Source organism: Vigna angularis, chromosome 3 (assembly GCF_016808095.1).
Source record: "Vigna angularis cultivar LongXiaoDou No.4 chromosome 3, ASM1680809v1, whole genome shotgun sequence".
NCBI lineage: Eukaryota > Viridiplantae > Streptophyta > Magnoliopsida > Fabales > Fabaceae > Vigna > Vigna angularis.
Genome location: NC_068972.1, coordinates 12,188,566 through 12,207,179, shown reverse-complemented (window position 1 = coordinate 12,207,179; position 18,614 = coordinate 12,188,566). Strand labels below are relative to the sequence as shown.

General features: G+C 33.1%; 1 protein-coding gene across 3 annotated transcripts; it reads left to right on the top strand.

The window, feature by feature from the left end:
* The first annotated feature begins 1,927 nt into the window (after positions 1-1,927).
* LOC108324026 (protein WVD2-like 3) lies at positions 1,928-6,673 on the top strand. 3 transcript variants are annotated; one of them, XM_017556809.2, is made up of 7 exons: positions 1,928-2,091; positions 4,267-4,834; positions 5,234-5,313; positions 5,439-5,532; positions 5,613-5,684; positions 5,805-5,915; positions 6,097-6,333. In XM_017556809.2, the coding sequence occupies exons 2-7, from the start codon at positions 4,271-4,273 to the stop codon at positions 6,181-6,183; spliced, it is 1,008 nt and encodes a 335-aa protein (XP_017412298.1). In that variant the 5' UTR covers positions 1,928-2,091; positions 4,267-4,270; the 3' UTR covers positions 6,184-6,333. The 3 variants fall into 3 exon arrangements, with proteins under 3 accessions (XP_017412298.1, XP_017412296.1, XP_017412297.1); XM_017556807.2 differs by having other exon boundaries at positions 1,931-2,091; positions 6,119-6,673; XM_017556808.2 differs by lacking the exon at positions 1,928-2,091 and adding an exon at positions 2,115-2,133 and having other exon boundaries at positions 6,119-6,673.
* The last annotated feature ends 11,941 nt before the right edge of the window (positions 6,674-18,614 follow it).

Here is an 18,614-nt window from a genome sequence, read left to right as displayed (position 1 = left end):
TTTCTCTAATTGCTTTTCTGCAAAGACATTACCATCATGATTTAGTGATCCTTACTGGCAAAATTAATTAGTGTTTTATGTCATCAACCAGATCATAACTACTATTATTTATTTATGATGGAGATACCACGTTGAAATGATAGAAACCTCATTCAACAAGTGTATACAAACACCAGAAATGTCCCTCTTAAACTAGTTTTTCGAATTGAGTTTGATTTAAACATAAATTCTAAGATAGAAATCAAACCATAGCTATAAATGTTTAGTCATATTTTAAAAATTTCCAAACTTTAGCACAAGGGGCATTGTTGAAAACCTTACCCTTATTAGTAATTAGTATTTGACTAATAATGATACACCACTTTCACCGGGAGTTGAGTTACACACTTAAAGTCTAAGAACTTATTTATATTTAAATTTCGATTAATAAACATTTTGATACAAATATTTCCAATGATAGATTATCTTATTAGGCAATTTGATGTGATTTCTCTAGTTAGGTAAATTTTATAGACACATATTATACCTTCCATTTTTAGTATTAAAAACCGGATATATATACAAATTCAACCGTGAGAACAATCCTTAAGTGCAAATAATAACTAAATAGAAGTCTTCTTATAGTGGCGATTCTAGGATTCATGACGTCATTCTTTAGTTGAATATACTCATTTAGTAATGAATAAAACTTTGCCACTCTTATACACGTTATGATGCAATTCTATCTATATATAAGTGTGAGTTGTGCATGATGTTTATATGGGATTTAACCTTTTTTTTTTGGAAAAATAAAACTTATAGCAGAGATTAACATTTTTATATAGGAGGGGACCATCTGTTGATTATTGACGAATTTTATCAGGCACCTGTCAAACGTGTTTTTCAGCTTTCCAATTTATTGTTTGATTTATACTCCTAATCTTGATTTTAGCAATAAACTCATTTTGTTGCCTTTGAAAAAAAACAACTTAAATCCTAAGGTTGTGTTCGGTTTTTAATTGGTTGATTCAGTGCTAGTTTAAAAAATGTTACTGGAAACAAGGGAAATACAAGATGTATGTGGGCCTTTTTTTATTATAGATGATTAATTTAATTAAAAAATAACTGAATTTAAATAAATATTAATTTTAAAAATTAAAATGATAAAATAATTATTTTAATTTAAAAATAGTTAAATTTAAATTAACGATTGTTTAAAGAATAAAAATAGAAATATAATTATTTTAGTTTAAAATGATGGTTATTTAAAAAAAAATAAAAAAAATGAATATGTATAGATTATTTTTATTTGGTTTTTTTCGGCTTTATTCTCTTTAAGTAAAAAAATAAAATAAATGAAGGATCCACTTATTTTCTAATTTCAGGTGTTAAATAACGGAATTTTAATTATTCCAATAATTCTTAGATGAGTAAAATGATTGGGATAACAACGCACCAAGTAGATCGAATATTTAATTTTATCTTGAAAATTCAATTTGACATGAAAAAAAAAAAGAGAATACTTTTTCAAACTGAATTCTACAGAATTTCATTTAAATTCAAATTAAAGTTGTGAACTTTAACTTAGCATTCAGTAATTTTAGTAAGTAATGACTTGGAAAAGGGGTATGCAAAAAAAGTGTATGAATTATGAGGTTTTGTGGTAATGAGAGAGAAAAGAAAAGACTAAAAACACGCAATGATGTATCTGTACACAAATATCCAATTGTAAAGACAAAAACGAGAGGGTGTTTGTCTATTTGATTAAACATTGCACTATCAATTATTATAAAGAAAAAGAGAGATGAAGACAAAAAGTATTTGGTAGAATATTTAAATTTAATCTAAGGGATTCGTTGATAATTTTATCCAGTGGCTTAAGGAAAGAATTATTTACAATTGTTCACCACAACAAAAGGGGATGAATCCAAATTCAAAATTGGAAAGACGAAATTTAACACCGTTAAGAAACGGCGAGTGACCGACGAGGCTGATATAAACGCGCGACAACACAACATACACAGTACAGGACAAAACTCAGGCATAAACTCAAACTCAAAACACAACACATCAATACAGTTGCATTATTTCTTTCCAGATCCAACTAACAATGTGAGTCATTCTGCTCTCTTCTCCATTCCTATTCTTCAAAATGTACATTTTTTTTTTCTTTCTGAGATCCTCCTACTCCCTGTTTCTGTGTCTTCTTTATTTTATTGCTTACTTTAATGGGTTGTTCAATTATTTCTTTTATAGTTTTCTGGTTCATTGACCCTTTGGGTTGATTTTCTTTAGAAATCGGGCTCTGTTTGGTTGATGGGAAAAAAAATTTAAGTGAAGGTTTAGTTACTTGTTGAGAAAATGTCTAATGTGGCTGAGGAAGAAGAAGACAAATCTGTTTACATGTTGAATTTTGGAATTCGCTTTTTCTTTATTGTTTCTCTATTGCAAAGTATAGATAATTTAAAGTTTGAGTTTTTTCCCCTCTTTTTTGGGTTTTGGTTCTTTTCCTGGGAAGCATTTTGCACCTAAATCTTTGCATGTTTTGATCCAGTTTTGGAAAAATAATGAATCCATCGAGATTTAAACTTTGCCATTTCTGCTGTAACTTGAAATATATACTATAACCGCTCTTCACGTGTGATCTATGTTTATATTGAATTTGTCGGTGGACACCGTTTATGTAAGATATTCTCTTCGTTCATTTTGGAGTTTGAGAAAATTCAATGTATTTTAATTTCTCTAAACCACAACATGTTTTCCTTGGGATGATCTTCGTGGTTACACTTAAAAAGAAAATAAACCGGGCTATTCTTATTTTCCTTGCTAACACCCATATTTTTTCTTGCACATATGATGTCTTGTTTATGAGATACTTGAATTGTTGATTTTTTAATTATTAGAGTCTTAATCATTGATTGGAGACACCCACCAACCAATTTGATGGCTTTCCTTTTGCATGTTTTAGTTTATCTGAGTGCTTTTAAGCCTGGAATTAGGTAGACAATTAATTCTATTCCATATGATTTATGTTAAATAATGCACATATGCTTTCATACAAAAAGACTTGTCATGCTCATTTCTTGAGTTTTAAAATAATCTTTTGCCCCTTGGTTTCACCTTTTGTAGTTGAACGCAACGATTAAGGATTTTAGAGAATATTCTCATCTTGCCTTGTGTTTATTAAATTTATAAGTACATTTAGGCATGTTAGTAGTAACAGTGTTTAAATTGTGAGTGTCAGAATCAATTGTGGTTGTAGTGAGGAGAAGATAGTTCTAATGAATATTTCCAGGAGAGAACAATAGTTTCAAGGATAACATCTAGATAATTCTCCGAACAAATTCAGAGAAATGTGTAATTATAGATTTCATGAAGGAACATTTAGAAAATATCGTGTTCTTTGTAATACTTCTTTATTTGATTATTTTAGAAATAAATTCTTTTGAAATGGTTTGGCGCATATCTTTTGTGGGTTAATTTTTCTTATCTTTCTACCCAAAATAGGTTCAGGGTTGACCTCAAATTTTGGGTGTCTTGTGGAAAACTGATAAATATTGTTCTTTTTGTATTTTCTTTTTGTTGCGAAAACACCTATAATTCTTTCATATTACCTTTTTTTTTAAATATTTCAATAGAAGTTAGAGCAGCACTATTTAATCTACTTTAGCAGATTGCAAATAAGATTTAAACAATTTTAATTTCAAAAAACTTCTTTTAGTGCGTGCAAGAATAATAGGAATAGTTAATATTATTCTACAAGGTATGCCATGCATTAGGGAAACAACTAAATGTCTTCAAAGAATTCAATATCATAAAACTTGATTTTGATTTAATTTTTAGAATCTCTCAAATGAACTTTAATTCTTCAAACTCAATTTCACCATCAACATCGTAAGAATTATCATATTTTAGATGAAGTTTATAGATGTTTGTAATGTAATTTCAGGTATTGATCTTAGAATGAACCGAGTCTCTCAATGCTAAACGAAATCCAAAAATATTATTATATGTATTATATTGCTCAAATTTTCTTTTAAATGAGTCAATTGTGTTGATCTACATTATATAAAAAATAATGAATCCTACAAGACTATTGTCTTTTTTTGGGTGCTTACAAAATAAAAAATAAGGACATCTCGATTCCGCCCCTTCTCAATTATGCATGTACTTATTTTTCTGTTATGTATGTCAATCGTAACAGAGAACTGTAAAACAAACTATCCTTATTATTTGTGACATTTCAGCCAATTCAATTTATATAGTTTTCACATTTCTTTGCTATAGAGCGATGGGAATAGAAGATACAGATATTTGTATCATCAAGGAGCCAGATCATGTGGTAGTATATTCGGATGGCGTTTCCCATGATTCAGGTCATGAAGCTGGAGGTGAGCATCACAATATTACAGAGTCTTATGAACAAATCAACGAGACAACTGAACATCATAGTTCAGAGGAGAGTGCAAAGGAGTATGAGGTGAAGGAATGCACCACAGAAGTTTCTGTTAAGGTCTCTGATGTCAATAATCTTAAAAAGTGCGAGGAGAAGTTAACCTCAGATTCTGAGGATGTTGTCAGTGAGAAAAGTTTTAAATCCCACAAAATACGGGGCAAACACAAGCCACGAGACACTGTGAAGAATGGATCACGACCTCCTGCTGGAAATATTCATAGCAGGTGTACAGGCAGTGCCCAAATCAAGCCCACAGTTCCACAGCCGTTTTCCTTAGCAACCGAGAAGCGTGCTTCGGTTGGAACTCGTCCTGCTTTTGAAGAAGACAAGGGCAATAATGAGAGAAAATCTTTAAATAAAAAAAGCGTGCTATCTCCCAATATGTATAAACAGAATCAGGTATATGCTAATGTGTTAAATTTATTTCCATCTTTAATCGTTCTGATATCTTTATATTTGTGGAAGGTTTTAAAAATAAACCCTTCTAACACTGTGATTTCTTAAGTATATCATCAGGGAAGAAAAACTTTTTAAGTTTATAAATTATCTCTTGTATATTCATACAAAGTTCAGAACCAGACAGCTTAAGCTTTTTACGTCTATCCCATTAAGCGATTCCACAGAATGGTAAAATTGTTATCTTATAACTTATAAGGATTGCTATAAACATCGCGATTAAATGAAATTAAATTTTATTTGACCAAGTCATTGGTGAACTGTGTATGGTTAGCTTTTTCCTTGTTACTATTTATTCATAGTCAGTCTTAAATCTTTTATTTTCTCTGCTTTCACTTGCAGTTGTTAGTTTCAAGAAAGCCATTGCAACCTGATAACAAGAAGCATCCTGATGAGGATGATGCTTGCTCCGTAGCTTCAATGTATCCTCTTAAAAATGTTTAAGTTGATAAGTATCAAATTCTCATGTCATGTTTTTTCTTATTTTGGCAATGGGTCTACTTGCTTTTAGAATTTGACATTTCTATTACTACTTGACAATGTAAAGAACCGGAACTTCTGTTCGGTCCATCAAATCCAGGGCAACTGTTTCTTCTGCTCCTGTGTTTCGGTCCACTGAACGTGCAGAAAAAAGGAAGGAGGTAACAACCTGTGTGTTAGTTAGCTTTGTTTGAATAGGTTTTCCTACCTCAAATTGATTTGTTCATGGTCCCTTCCATAGTTTTATACAAAATTGGAGGAAAAGCACCAAGCAATGGAAGCTGAGAAGAATCAAAGTGAAGCAAGGACCAAGGTGCAACACTTTATCCTGTATATTCAAAACTTAGGAATACATTGCCAACTTGTTACTTTCTTTAACAACATAAGTTTGTTTTCTCATTCCAATTCCTTCATCAATTTCTAAACATTTAAGGAAGAGATGGAGGAAGCTATCAAGCAGCTAAGGAAGAGTTTAACTTTTAAAGCAAGCCCTATGCCTAGCTTTTACCATGAGGGGCCTCCTCCCAAGGTTGAACTGAAGAAGGTATGTAATGTTCTTGTACTTGTTATAATATCATGTATGGGGCGCAGTTTAAAAAAAAAACAATGTTGTGTTCATCTTAAGCTCTAGAACTAAATTTCAACTGTAACTGAAAAACTGCTCATTATAATTGTGAAAGATCTAATTACATAGACATATTTTCAACTTCTGTGCTTGACAAAAGTTGAGTATTATGTCTGGGTCAGCTACCAGCCACGCGAGCAAAATCTCCAAAGCTGGGCCGGCAAAAGAGCGACAATGGTGCAGTTAATTTATCTGAAGGGGGTAAGGAGAAAGGATCTGGTATCCGGAGAAAGCATCACACACTGAAGACCAACAACTATGATGTTAAGAGTGAAGTGAATGACTTGTGTGACCCAAAAAACAAGGCCAATCATATTGAAGAAATTGATATGGCAAAAGTAACTGGACAAGCAGACTTGAAGATTGGCAGCCAGTGAAATTTTCAGTGAGATTAGTTCCTCATTTTTCTAATTTATATGTATCTGGGGACTGCGGTCTTGTTTCTCCCAACAAACATGTTTTTCCTTTAACTTATAAGGCACTTGCTGCTGTGTGCATTGCGTAAGTAGTAAAATGTTTATTTGTAATTTATTTCAAATTATTTGTAAAATTAAATCCTATTGCTCATAAGAGCAATTTCAGCATTTGTTTGTCTGCCTGAAGTCCAGGATCAGATTGTTTGAAGTCATCATCAAATAATGCTGTTCGATTAGCAGTAAAGTAATTATTATGCTTCATTGTTGCCATTTCTTTTGCTACTTTTTCTCGCATTAGCAAAGCCGTTTGGGGTTTTAGTAGTAGTGTACGAAAGATAAGATAGTGCCATAGCTATGATTTTCACCTCCAACTTTATGGGAGTATATGGACATTACATGCAACATAAAAGGAACCTTGTTTAAAATTAAGATGATCATCCGTCTAGATGACCATTTCCTTTCTTTCAGTGACATCACTCACATTGGCATACTATGGCCATAATGGCAGAGGAATAACGTGCAACTTTGCTGAAGGGTCAAGTGCTTTCTGCCTTTAGGTGGGACATTAATGTCTAGTAGTTACGGTAGAAAGCAGAAATAAAAATTTTATGTCTATTGCTTGTATTGTTTTGTTTTTGCACGGCAAAAGAGAAACCCTTTTGAACAAAGGATACCCCATTTGTAAAAGCAGCACTTCTGGTCTAAGGGATAGTGCCTCCATATCCATGTAGTTTAGTTTGTTGAAGCATATTCTAAAACCTTGTTTCGTTGTAGGATTTTCTGATCAAGAAAAGTTTTCTTAGAGGTCAAACCAGATTTGTGTTTGATATTGGTACAATTATTGTATACTGTCATAATGAGTAGAAGTGGTAAAATACAGAGTGTAAATTATTATTTTGAGTATGAGTTAAGCACGAAATTTTATTCGCCTGATAGAGTTAAATCTAAATGACGTAAATGTCTAAGTAACATGTGAACAAACAACATTTTAACATTTTTTAATGTAGATCCTTTATACAATTAGTTTAAGTGCATACAGCCTTAGAAAACATTTTTGTTTCAACATTTGTATATATTTATTTTCAATTAGAGTATATAATAACCATGGAGTTATTTGTAACTAGTGTATTATTTATTTATGTTAATTATTACATTATTTATACTATTTATTTTAATATGTAATAAAACATTTTATCTATAAATAAAAAATATAAGAATTCACTACTAAAAAGCATTTTTTCATAAAAAGATCAAATTTATCTATAAAAAATATGAAAATATTTCCTTTTATATCATTTTACTATAACATTTAAAATTAGTTATCCTAAATACTTCTAATTCAATATATTCACTTATAATTTTTTTTAGTTTTCTGCAATTATTTTTCTGAAAACTAATAAAGTTTTCTAGTAATCAATTTTTCTTTTAACTTTTAGCATCACAATAATTATTTTTAATAGTTAATTTTACTTAACATATTAGTGTAATGCTAATCTTAATGCTTCATGGACATGTTACACATGAATATATAAAAATTAATTGAAGAAAAAATTCTTTAATATTTTATTGTGAGGATTTTCTTTAACTCAGACATTGAAAGATGTCTTAGATAAATTAATTAGGTTACAGTAAATAAGTTTAAATACAAGATAATACGGATATCATCTTTCTCAGAATATTAGTATACTTTGGTAAACTAATTCTCACAAAGATAATTTCAAACTGAACCCAACATACAGGAATGTCTTAACACTCAAGATCCACCCTTAAAAGGAAGGTAACGTTAACTATTTCTAGGTTTATAAATAACTATCTACACTATAAAAAAAATTGAATATTTTAACTTTTAAGTCTCTCTGTTTTTTATAAAAACAAATATAAACCAAAATAAATTACAATATAAACTAAAAAAAAGGACTATATATAATTTTATTAAATTAAAAATGCTTTTGCAGCTCTTTAAAGATATACCATTTATTGATTTAGACCTTTGTGAATAATAGTTCTGAGTCTCTCAATCTAACCTTTGTATCCTGGGTGTGATATTTTTAAGCGAAGGATATCACGGCATGTTATTTGAAATTCGTATGAAAATATTAAGATATCTATCAATATCGATGAATATCATGTGAATAATTCATCAGCTGAGTTTAACTACAGTTCACATGCTAAATTATTGAGAACTGAAATCTTGAGTGATATTAAAAGGTGGTTTTGTTATTTTAGAGAAAAGAACAGCGAGATTCCATTCAATGTAGTTAATGTTTTTCACCGACACATTGAAAGGGTTTAGTTTAGAAGAAACAGAAAATATAAGGATGGATTGTTTATATTAAAAAAATGGTATTGATATTAGGTGATGAAGTACGGAGAAGTTTCTTTGATCGGCATAGTGAAGTGTTACGTTAGATGCAGAGGGTGTGATTGTGTGTCCAGTCTACAATAATGAGTCGGCATAATCTCGAGTATCTACAAGAAAAGGATGGATGAGAGTGAGAGAGTGACCCTTCTTTGGTAACAGAGGGTTATTAGCATAACATTTTTTGTAGGGTTGAGAAACTGAGAATGCAGATTGCAGAGTATGAAAATGTGAAGGAAGAAGAAGAAAGCAATTTGATGGTGTTGGGGTTAGAGGGGCCATCGTCCTTCTCAAGTTCCATGACAAGTTGCTATCGTCCTTTAACTCTTACTTTTTGCATGTGAGTTTTATTTCCTTCCATCTTCCCCCGCATCATCAGTTACTCAATTTGTTTCCTTCTCCCTGTTTTTATCGTTTGTTATTCTCCAATTTAACTGTCCCACACACTTCAAAGCGGACAAACACCATCCTATCCTTCATTCTAAATCAATCACCCGCATGCTCTAAATTTTTTTATTCATTCTTTCTTTTTTTCTACTCATTGCTTCTATCATTATATTCCCTCACTTCACGACTTTCCTCACTTTCCTTCCAAAATTCTTTCTTGGACCAGTTTTTCGCTCGCCATTCTATAATCTCTAAACGTTAATAGTCAACGTAGGAAGAACTTCTACTTCTGCTTAACAACTAGGTCAAACTCTCGGTTTCATCCCTAACTCAATTTTGGGCTTCTTTCGCTCAATCTCATCATCATGCTTACTTTGCCTAACTGCATTTTTCTTTCCTTTTTTCCCCCGTTAGGACCACAACAATACTTTCTGCATGTTTAGAGCTTCGAGGAATTATAAGCTGAAAACATATCAAGAAATTCAAATCACAACATACTATTGAAATTATATATTTGTGCGTATCTAATACCTACACTTTTTGCCCTCACTTTTCAGTAATATTTTTTTTTCTTCAAAACACGTTCTGTTTTACTGTCCACTGTCCACTGTCCACTTTCCACTTGCCACTACCTACGCTTAAGATTATATAGGTCTGGCAATAACAGTATTTCTTTCATTCATCAATGAAAGAACCTATTCACTCTTCATTTGCCCCTTTTTCTAAGTGGAAAGCAAAAGAGAATCCCTTTAAACACTCATCTCAATACCATGATACACAATAATTTGTGTTGTATCACTTTTACTCACTGCTTAAGTCATTCTGACAACATCAACCCCGTAAGCAAGAAAGAAACTACGTCTTATTATTTATTTTACAATAATGCATAAAAAGAAAGCAATAATATGTACAGAACCAAAGTCACTATTGATCACAATACACAACTGGCTCCATCAGAATAATATTGTGGAGCACGGACCCTGCTGACATGATTTTACAAAATGTACAAGTAATTCTACCTAAGTTTTTTGCAAGGAACAGTTTAAGGTAATCTTCTGAACTTAGACGGAGCTATTAAAGTCAAATGCAACAGCAAGACTTGTGTAGATGGTATTAAGTCTTCCAAGCAATAGGATTATACTATTGCTGGCCACGTCTGTGATAGGACTTGGCGGTGTTGTTTGGTAAGAGATTGGCAAGGCAGGTAGGACTTAAAGGGAACTTTGCTACTGAGCCTTTAACAGATGCTAAAAGATCTGTTTACTTTTGCATCACTAATCCACCTTAACCTTTATTGATTTGAAACCATTTACCATCAAAATAAGGAAAACATACCTTATTTAACTCCTTTTTTCATTTTCCAAGACATAATCAGTATGTTTGAATTTTCAAAGATAACAGTTGACATCTACGTCAGATGTATAACTTTGCCACTGATATACACATGGAATGAATAATAACAACGAAAGTGAACAGTCGTTTAGGTAGTTAGAACACGAAGAAGAACACAAACTAAAAAAACAGAAGGAAAGAAGTAAAAATCTTTTCCCCAAAGAAGGTTATAGTACTTACATAGATCATTTGAACTAAAAACCAGGGTAAAATATTGTGTAATACACACTTAAAATCTGTGTGAAAAGCTTGACAAGATGGGGGAGCCATGGCATGTGGGACACACCGTTTTCTGACCCACATATTCCCCATCTTCACGTATATAAGGGCCCATGAAAAACAATGCATGGCCAAATCAAAATCAAACAGTCCTCACTGCTTCTGTCTCAAACCAAGTCTTTCTCTCCCACAATTTGTTCCACACAGACGTATGAAGGAGTTGAGGGGAATGGTGTCTGGTTCGAGACCATTCATTCTAAAGCAAAGTTCATCCATCGTATCAGAGAATGATCTCGGACCAGGCTTCATTCCCCCTAGCTCAAAGTATCTGTCCTCATCTTCCCATTAACAATCTAATTCATTCTTTTTCCCATGATCTAGCGACTAACCATTTAATATTCATTCTTTCATCTCCAACAGAATTCAATTGCCTAGGAACGTGTAAGTTCAAATCTCTTTTCTCTAATCTTTTTCATCGGAAGTTCATGTGTTTCTTTCTTAAAATTGGCAGAAAAAAATGACATGGATTATGACATAATCTGCTGGATACTCAAAGATTACTTGATTGGCTTCGTTTTAATTCTCTTTAAAATATGTTTGTCCATCATATTTCGTAATTTCCTTGGTCAAACGTGAAATTTCTATGTTTCGAATAGTCATTATAGTCCTTCTGTTTATGTTTAGTTCTTAAATGCTATATCCAATCTGCTTTTATTGCTATATATATAAATAGAGTAATTGGGAAAATGAGAATGTGGTTAAATAAAACAAAAAGCTGATCATTAAGTTTTGTTTGGAATTGGTATGTGAAACACGGTCCTGATTGCCGACCCTTGTGTTGTTTTCACCAAATTCGTTGAAAAACAGAGTTGTTGGTGTGAAATGAAGACTGAAAAGGGAAAATGCAATAGATATGTAAAAAAGTTGAGGCTTATCTTTTTAAAGTTGAATTTTTGTCGATTGGGTTTGCTTGTGGAGAGTTGCAAAGAATATAAGATTTAGACCTTTCACTTTATTTGTTGCAATTGTAGGGTAGAAGTTCTTTTAGAGTGAAGCTTTGAATTTTAGTCTTTTTTCAAGCTTAAGACTGCCATCATAACCATTGCCTTACTCTCAGCCCATTCCTAACTTTTAATGCCGTGTGGGTCATAGATTGTGCATGAAAACCTCATAATACCATATGGGTCAGACTACTCTGCATGATTCATCAAACTCTCATAACACCATATGGGTCCGTTCAACTTCCTCTCATTCTCAGTCCTAACGTAATCCTCTACGCTACAATCCTCACCCCACGTCAATTTATTCATTCCACCTTTCCTCATACACTCATACTGCAAAATCTGCTAAAGAGGATACCATTAAATTACCTCAAATACTCATATCACTACAGTACATCTTTTCAGTGAGTTTTTAGAAAAAATCTATCATCATATTTTTTTATTATTTAATGACTTTTAAAATACAAAAATGATCTCAAATGTCTGACAAACTACGACAAACTGCTTTATGCAGCTATTTTTATTTTTATGTACATAATCAGACATAGATATGCAACTCGGATTTCTTTTGCCATAATTAGTGTCTTCATTGAAGAGATACCTCGTATAACCATGATGAGTGTTAGAAATAAATGTTTCTTTGACTTTCGGTAAGCTAATATGGATGACATCACCTTATATATAGTACCCAGTGAAACCAATGCACACCATATATGGTGGTCAAGGTTTTTGCACCACAATTTGGAAAGGAAATTATGAATGTGAGTAAAATTTTAATTTTTTTTATTTGGATAAATCATATTCAAAAGAGATCACACCATACAAACACTGTTTTTGAATTTTCTTTTAAATTTTTAACAGACATTAATTTTAAATTTAAATTTATTTGAGGACGACTTCATAAAAGGACAGCTTCTATTTATTATTTTCTGTAATTATAAGAAGTCTTCATGGCTGGGAAAACTTTTTGTACTCAAATTGCATAACCTGAATTGAATATATGTAAGATAACAGAAATACATCAAGAGAAGAAAACAGTTAATCCATATGTTAATTTGCATGAACATTGTAAATTATAGGGTAATATTGAAGAAAAATTTAAAGATGATGTTGATGGAAAAATTAAAGAGGAAGTGAAATAGTAGATAGGTGCAGCATAGGCTTTGTGATGGATGCAATGATGAAGAAGCAAATAAGATGAATATTGGCACACAAATAAGTGTAGTTGGGATTTGAGAGAAGAGGAGTCAAAAGATAAGAGAGACACATTGAGTATGTGATCACAAACAGAAAGATAAAGTTTATTCCTATGCTCGATAAAGCCCATTAACATACTAACATAAAGCATTCAACACAACTCTCCAACAACTTTCAAAACCTAACTCAAACACACATTTTCTTGCCAATCACTGTCACACAACTTTTCCCACACTCAAATCCTCCATTCACTATTACACTCTTACCTTAATATATCAAATATTTCTAATTCATTCTTTTACAATTACATCAACCAACAAATAATTCAAACTAATTAAACTTAACTATTTTTTAGTTTAATTAACCATATTTTTTATTTTTTAATGGATTACCTTTTTTTTAAATTAAACTAATCAATGATCTAAATTATTATTTTATGTAGGGTTAAATATATTTTTTATTTTTAATAGTTGTGTTTTGTTCTTAAATTATATACATATATTCTGTACTCTATGAAAGTCATATAAAACATCTTTAACATATGATGACCAAAGTTTTACTGTTAAATATATATTCTGTATTCTATGAAAGTTTTATATGACTGATAGGATGTAGAAAAATAAATATATATATTTATTTTAGAATAAAATACATTTTTAAAAAATAATTTTGGATAAAAATGTATTTAATTCTTTTATTTACTATGTAAAATGAGATAAAAATAATTTTTGTTTTTAATTGATTTAAATTTATATATACATTCGTTTATTAAAAAAAATACACGGTCTCAATTTTGTTAGTGAAATCATTTATAATAAAACAATGTAAATGGAGATCTTAACAAAGAAGAAATAAACTATTCCAAAATGTAGCATTTCCAGTTCAGTAAAGAAAATGCCACCATTATCTTTGTGTAAATATTGACTGGACATATTCTTAAATTAAAACAAAATTTAGGGATCAAATTTTACAACTTAAATTATAATTGCACGTGTTGCTCGATGCAGCTGGGTGTTCTAGGGCGAACATCGGCCAGCGGGAGTGTATCCCTTTATGTACGTGTTGCTCGATGCAGCTGGGTGTTCTAGGGCGAATGTTCATAAAGGGATACACTCCCGCTGGCCGATGTTCGCCCTAGAACACCCAGCTGCATCGAGCAACACGTGCATAAAGGGATACACTCCCGCTGGCCGATGTTCGCCCTAGAACACCCAGGTGCATCGAACAAAGGGACACACTCTCGCTGGTAGATGTTCGCCCTAGAACACCCAGCTGCATCGAGCAACACGTGCATAAAGGGATACACTCCCGCTGGCCGATGTTCGCCCTAGAACACCCAGCTGCATCGAGCAACACGTGCATAAAGGGATACACTCCCGCTGGCCGATGTTCGCCCTAGAACACCCAGCTGCATCGAGCAACACGTGCATAAAGGGATACACTCCCGCTGGCCGATGTTCGCCCTAGAACACCCAGCTGCATCGAGCAACACGTGCATAAAGGGATACACTCCCGCTGGCCGATGTTCGCCCTAGAACACCCAGCTGCATCGAGCAACACGTGCATAAAGGGATACACTCCCGCTGGCCGATGTTCGCCCTAGAACACCCAGGTGCATCGAACAAAGGGATACACTCCCGCTGGCCGATGTTCGCCCTAGAACACCCAGCTGCATCGAGCAACACGTACATAAAGGGATACACTCCCGCTGGCCGATGTTCGCCCTAGAACACCCAGCTGCATCGAGCAACACGTGCATAAAGGGATACACTCCCGCTGGCCGATGTTCGCCCTAGAACACCCAGCTGCATCGAGCAACACGTACATAAAGGGATACACTCCCGCTGGCCGATGTTCGCCCTAGAACACCCAGCTGCATCGAGCAACACGTGCATAAAGGGATACACTCCCGCTGGCCGATGTTCGCCCTAGAACACCCAGGTGCATCGAACAAAGGGATACACTCCCGCTGGCCGATGTTCGCCCTAGAACACCCAGCTGCATCGAGCAACACGTACATAAAGGGATACACTCCCGCTGGCCGATGTTCGCCCTAGAACACCCAGCTGCATCGAGCAACACGTGCATAAAGGGATACACTCCCGCTGGCCGATGTTCGCCCTAGAACACCCAGCTGCATCGAACAAAGGGACACACTCTCGCTGGTAGATGTTCGCCCCAGAACACCCAAACAATCAAACTTAGGGGACCATCCCCATAGCCTAGCTTATGTTCGCCCAAGAACATCTACTTTCAAAGAATCTGTCGTTCAACATCGAAGGCGTTCGTCATTTGGTTTCAACGCTCGACATTCAATTGTCAGCGAGCGTCCACTCAGTCAGTCGTTCGGCTTCAACGCTCGACATTCAATTGTCAGCGAGCGTCCACTCAGTCAGTCGTTGGGCTTCAACGCTCGACATTCAATTGTCAGCGAGCGTCCACTCAGTCAGTCGTTCGGCTTCAACGCTCGACATTCAATTGTCAGCGAGCGTCCACTCAGTCAGTCGTTCGGCTTCAACGCTCGACATTCAATTGTCAGCGAGCGTCCACTCAGTCAGTCGTTCGGCCTCAACGCTCGACATTCAATTGTCAGCGAGCGTCCACTCAGTCAGTCGTTCGGCTTCAACGCTCGACATTCAATTGTCAGCGAGCGTCCACTCGGTCAGTCGTTCGGCCTCAACGCTCGACATTCGATTATCAACGAACGTCCACTCAGTCAGTCGTTCGGCTTCAACGCTCGACATTCAATTGTCAGCGAGCGTCCACTCAGTCAGTCGTTCGGCCTCAACGCTCAACATTCAATTGTCAAAGAGCGTCCTCATGATCGGCCTCGCATGCCACTCGGCCTCTACCGCTCGGTCATACGTATCCTCACGTTCGGCCTCACTTGTTCCAGCTTTTTGCTGTTTGGCTTCGCCTCCTTTTGGTCCATCAAATTCAACCACTCGGTCACGTTCAATCCACACATGAGCAATGACCAGGAACACGCTCTCTAATTACAGCAAAGACAGCCTCCCTCAAACTCATAAGTCCTATAGTTACCACGTCAACGGTTAACTCGGACTTGGGGGGCATGTTATGTAGTAAGGATATTTATGTAATAACATAAATATCTTAGATATTTTAGACAGTTAAAATATCAGTCAAAGCCACTAACCACACTTTTAGGTAAGGTGGTTATTTTTATTCTTTATAAATACAGTGACAGGACCCAAGTCCAGGTACGTTCTCTTTATGCTCTAGAGATCCTGAATAATACTTCAGAGCAGTATCCAATTACCTTCTTCTGAGCTTCAGCTCCATAACTCATATCTGACTTGAGCGTCGGAGTATCTTTGCAGGTACCTCCCCCTCCTTTGGTGAATACGAAGGACAACAGTTGAAGAAATGCAAGCATCCCAGACATCCAGGAGCAACAGAGACACACAGGAAAATGTACACCGAAACAATAATTAATTTGATAAAAGTTATATGAAAACTTACATGAAAAATCAGTGACTTCAAGAACAAATAATAGACAATTATGTGAATACATTTATTTTTAAATGTTTATGATAATTTGAATAGTGCATCAAATCATAATTTTAATTTAGTTTTTTAAAGATAAACTATAAACTAATTTAATTGAGTTTTTTGAAATAGGTTAATCATATATATTGTAAAATTCTATAAAAGTATACATTTCTATAATTTAAGCAACATAATCGTAAATTATGTAATATGTAATATTATAGAATTTGTGTAAAAGTGTGTGTGTGTGTGTTTGGTTGATTGATTTTATAGTTCTGTAATAATATTGAATAATACATTTAAATAATTACGAATCGTTTAGTTTCACATTTAAATGTTTTTGAGGATATGAAAAGATAGTGACTAATAATTTTGTCATGACTTTATTTATTACAGGTTAATTATTTTAATTTGTGAGTTTTTTTTTTTTAAATGACTTAGAAATATGATTTGATTAAGAATGTTCAATGTTGTTTTTGATGATTATCCAGTTAAGGAAATGTTAACATGGTATATGATGAATATATAGGAAGAGTTAATATGATTTTTTTTCCACCTTTAACTCTTTGAAGAAAATTTATCAATGTGAGGAGTTATCACATTTATTCTTTTGAAAGCAAGGAGTTCTCAGATTTCTCTGTTGCTCTGAATTCGGAACAAGTTTAAACTGACTTATCATACAATGTTTTTTTTTAGGTTTAATTGCTTCCTTTGTCCTCAGTTTGGTTGAATTGTGTCAAATTCATCCTCATTTTTAAAAAAGTTTCATTGTCGTCCTCACGTGGTGTAAAAGTTTCATTGTCGTCCTCACGTGGTGTAAAAGTGTCAATTGAATCCAAACATAGAAAAAATTTGTGTCAAAGTAGTCATTTTTCCTATATCTCTGTGTCTTCCTTTCATACAATCAAGTACAGATATTCATTTTACCTTATCCAATTTAAGGCTTTTCATAGCTCCAGAGAAGTGACATATGAAAGGAAGACACAGAGATATAGGAAAAATGACTACTTTGACACAAATTTTTTCTATGTTTGGATTCAATTGACACTTTTATACCACGTGAGGACGATAATGAAACTTTTTTAAAAATGAGGATGAATTTGACACAATTCAACCAAACTGGGGACAAAGGAAGCAATTAAACCTTTTTTTTAATGAAACCATCATCTTTTAAATTTAAATTCTTTTTATTTTATCTTCTTTATTTATCAATGATCATCTTAAATTAATGGGTTTTAAATATATGGTGCTTCAAATTTGAAAAATAACACGTATAAACAATATTTGTTACGAGATTTTGATGATGAAGGTAGACATATTTTTAATTTATGTATATTAAGATTTCATTCCTGTTAATTTTGTTCCGAACATGTTATTATTCATTAACATATTTATTATGATAAGAATTCATCATTTTGAACTAAAGTGAAGAAGCCAATTTATGTGAACAAGGTTCAGGTATTTTTCATTTATAAAAGAAATTGTCTGTAAATTGTAAAAGTCTATTCTAATCTACATAGTTATAATTATGGTCAATATTTTTTTTTAAAGAATATTAGAATTTTCATTTTAATTCAATGTTTTATTTATTATGAGACCTATATGTTGCTGTCAGGACTATACATAATAATTAAATAGTCTTAGATGTAATTTTCAAATTAAGGATAAGTTTTATGAGAAAATATGTGGTGTAGATACAGGAATAATGAAAATGTTGGAGATTTAACTCCTTCTACTGATAATTTGGAAATATAAACTTATAGGTTCAACAAGTACTCGAATGTATAAAAAAAACTTATTTCATTCTTTCAAATTTATTTAGAAATCTAGGTTCAAAACCTTTGATAAAATATATATATCTTTTTTTTCATTTAATAAGATTAGTTTCTTTTTTATTATTATAATTGAAATAGTCTTTTTTTTCCAAATAAAATAGTTTTTTACTCTCTTTTCTTTTTCTAAAGGGAATGGAACAATTTTCTTGTTCCTATATAATTTATATATATGAAAATATGATTTATGACTACAAGGTGTTTCAAAATTACAAAAATATTCATATTTATATTTTTACAAAAGAGCTTGTAAAAAAAAAGTTAGTATCAATTGCATCATATCAAATTTTAAAAATGCATTATGA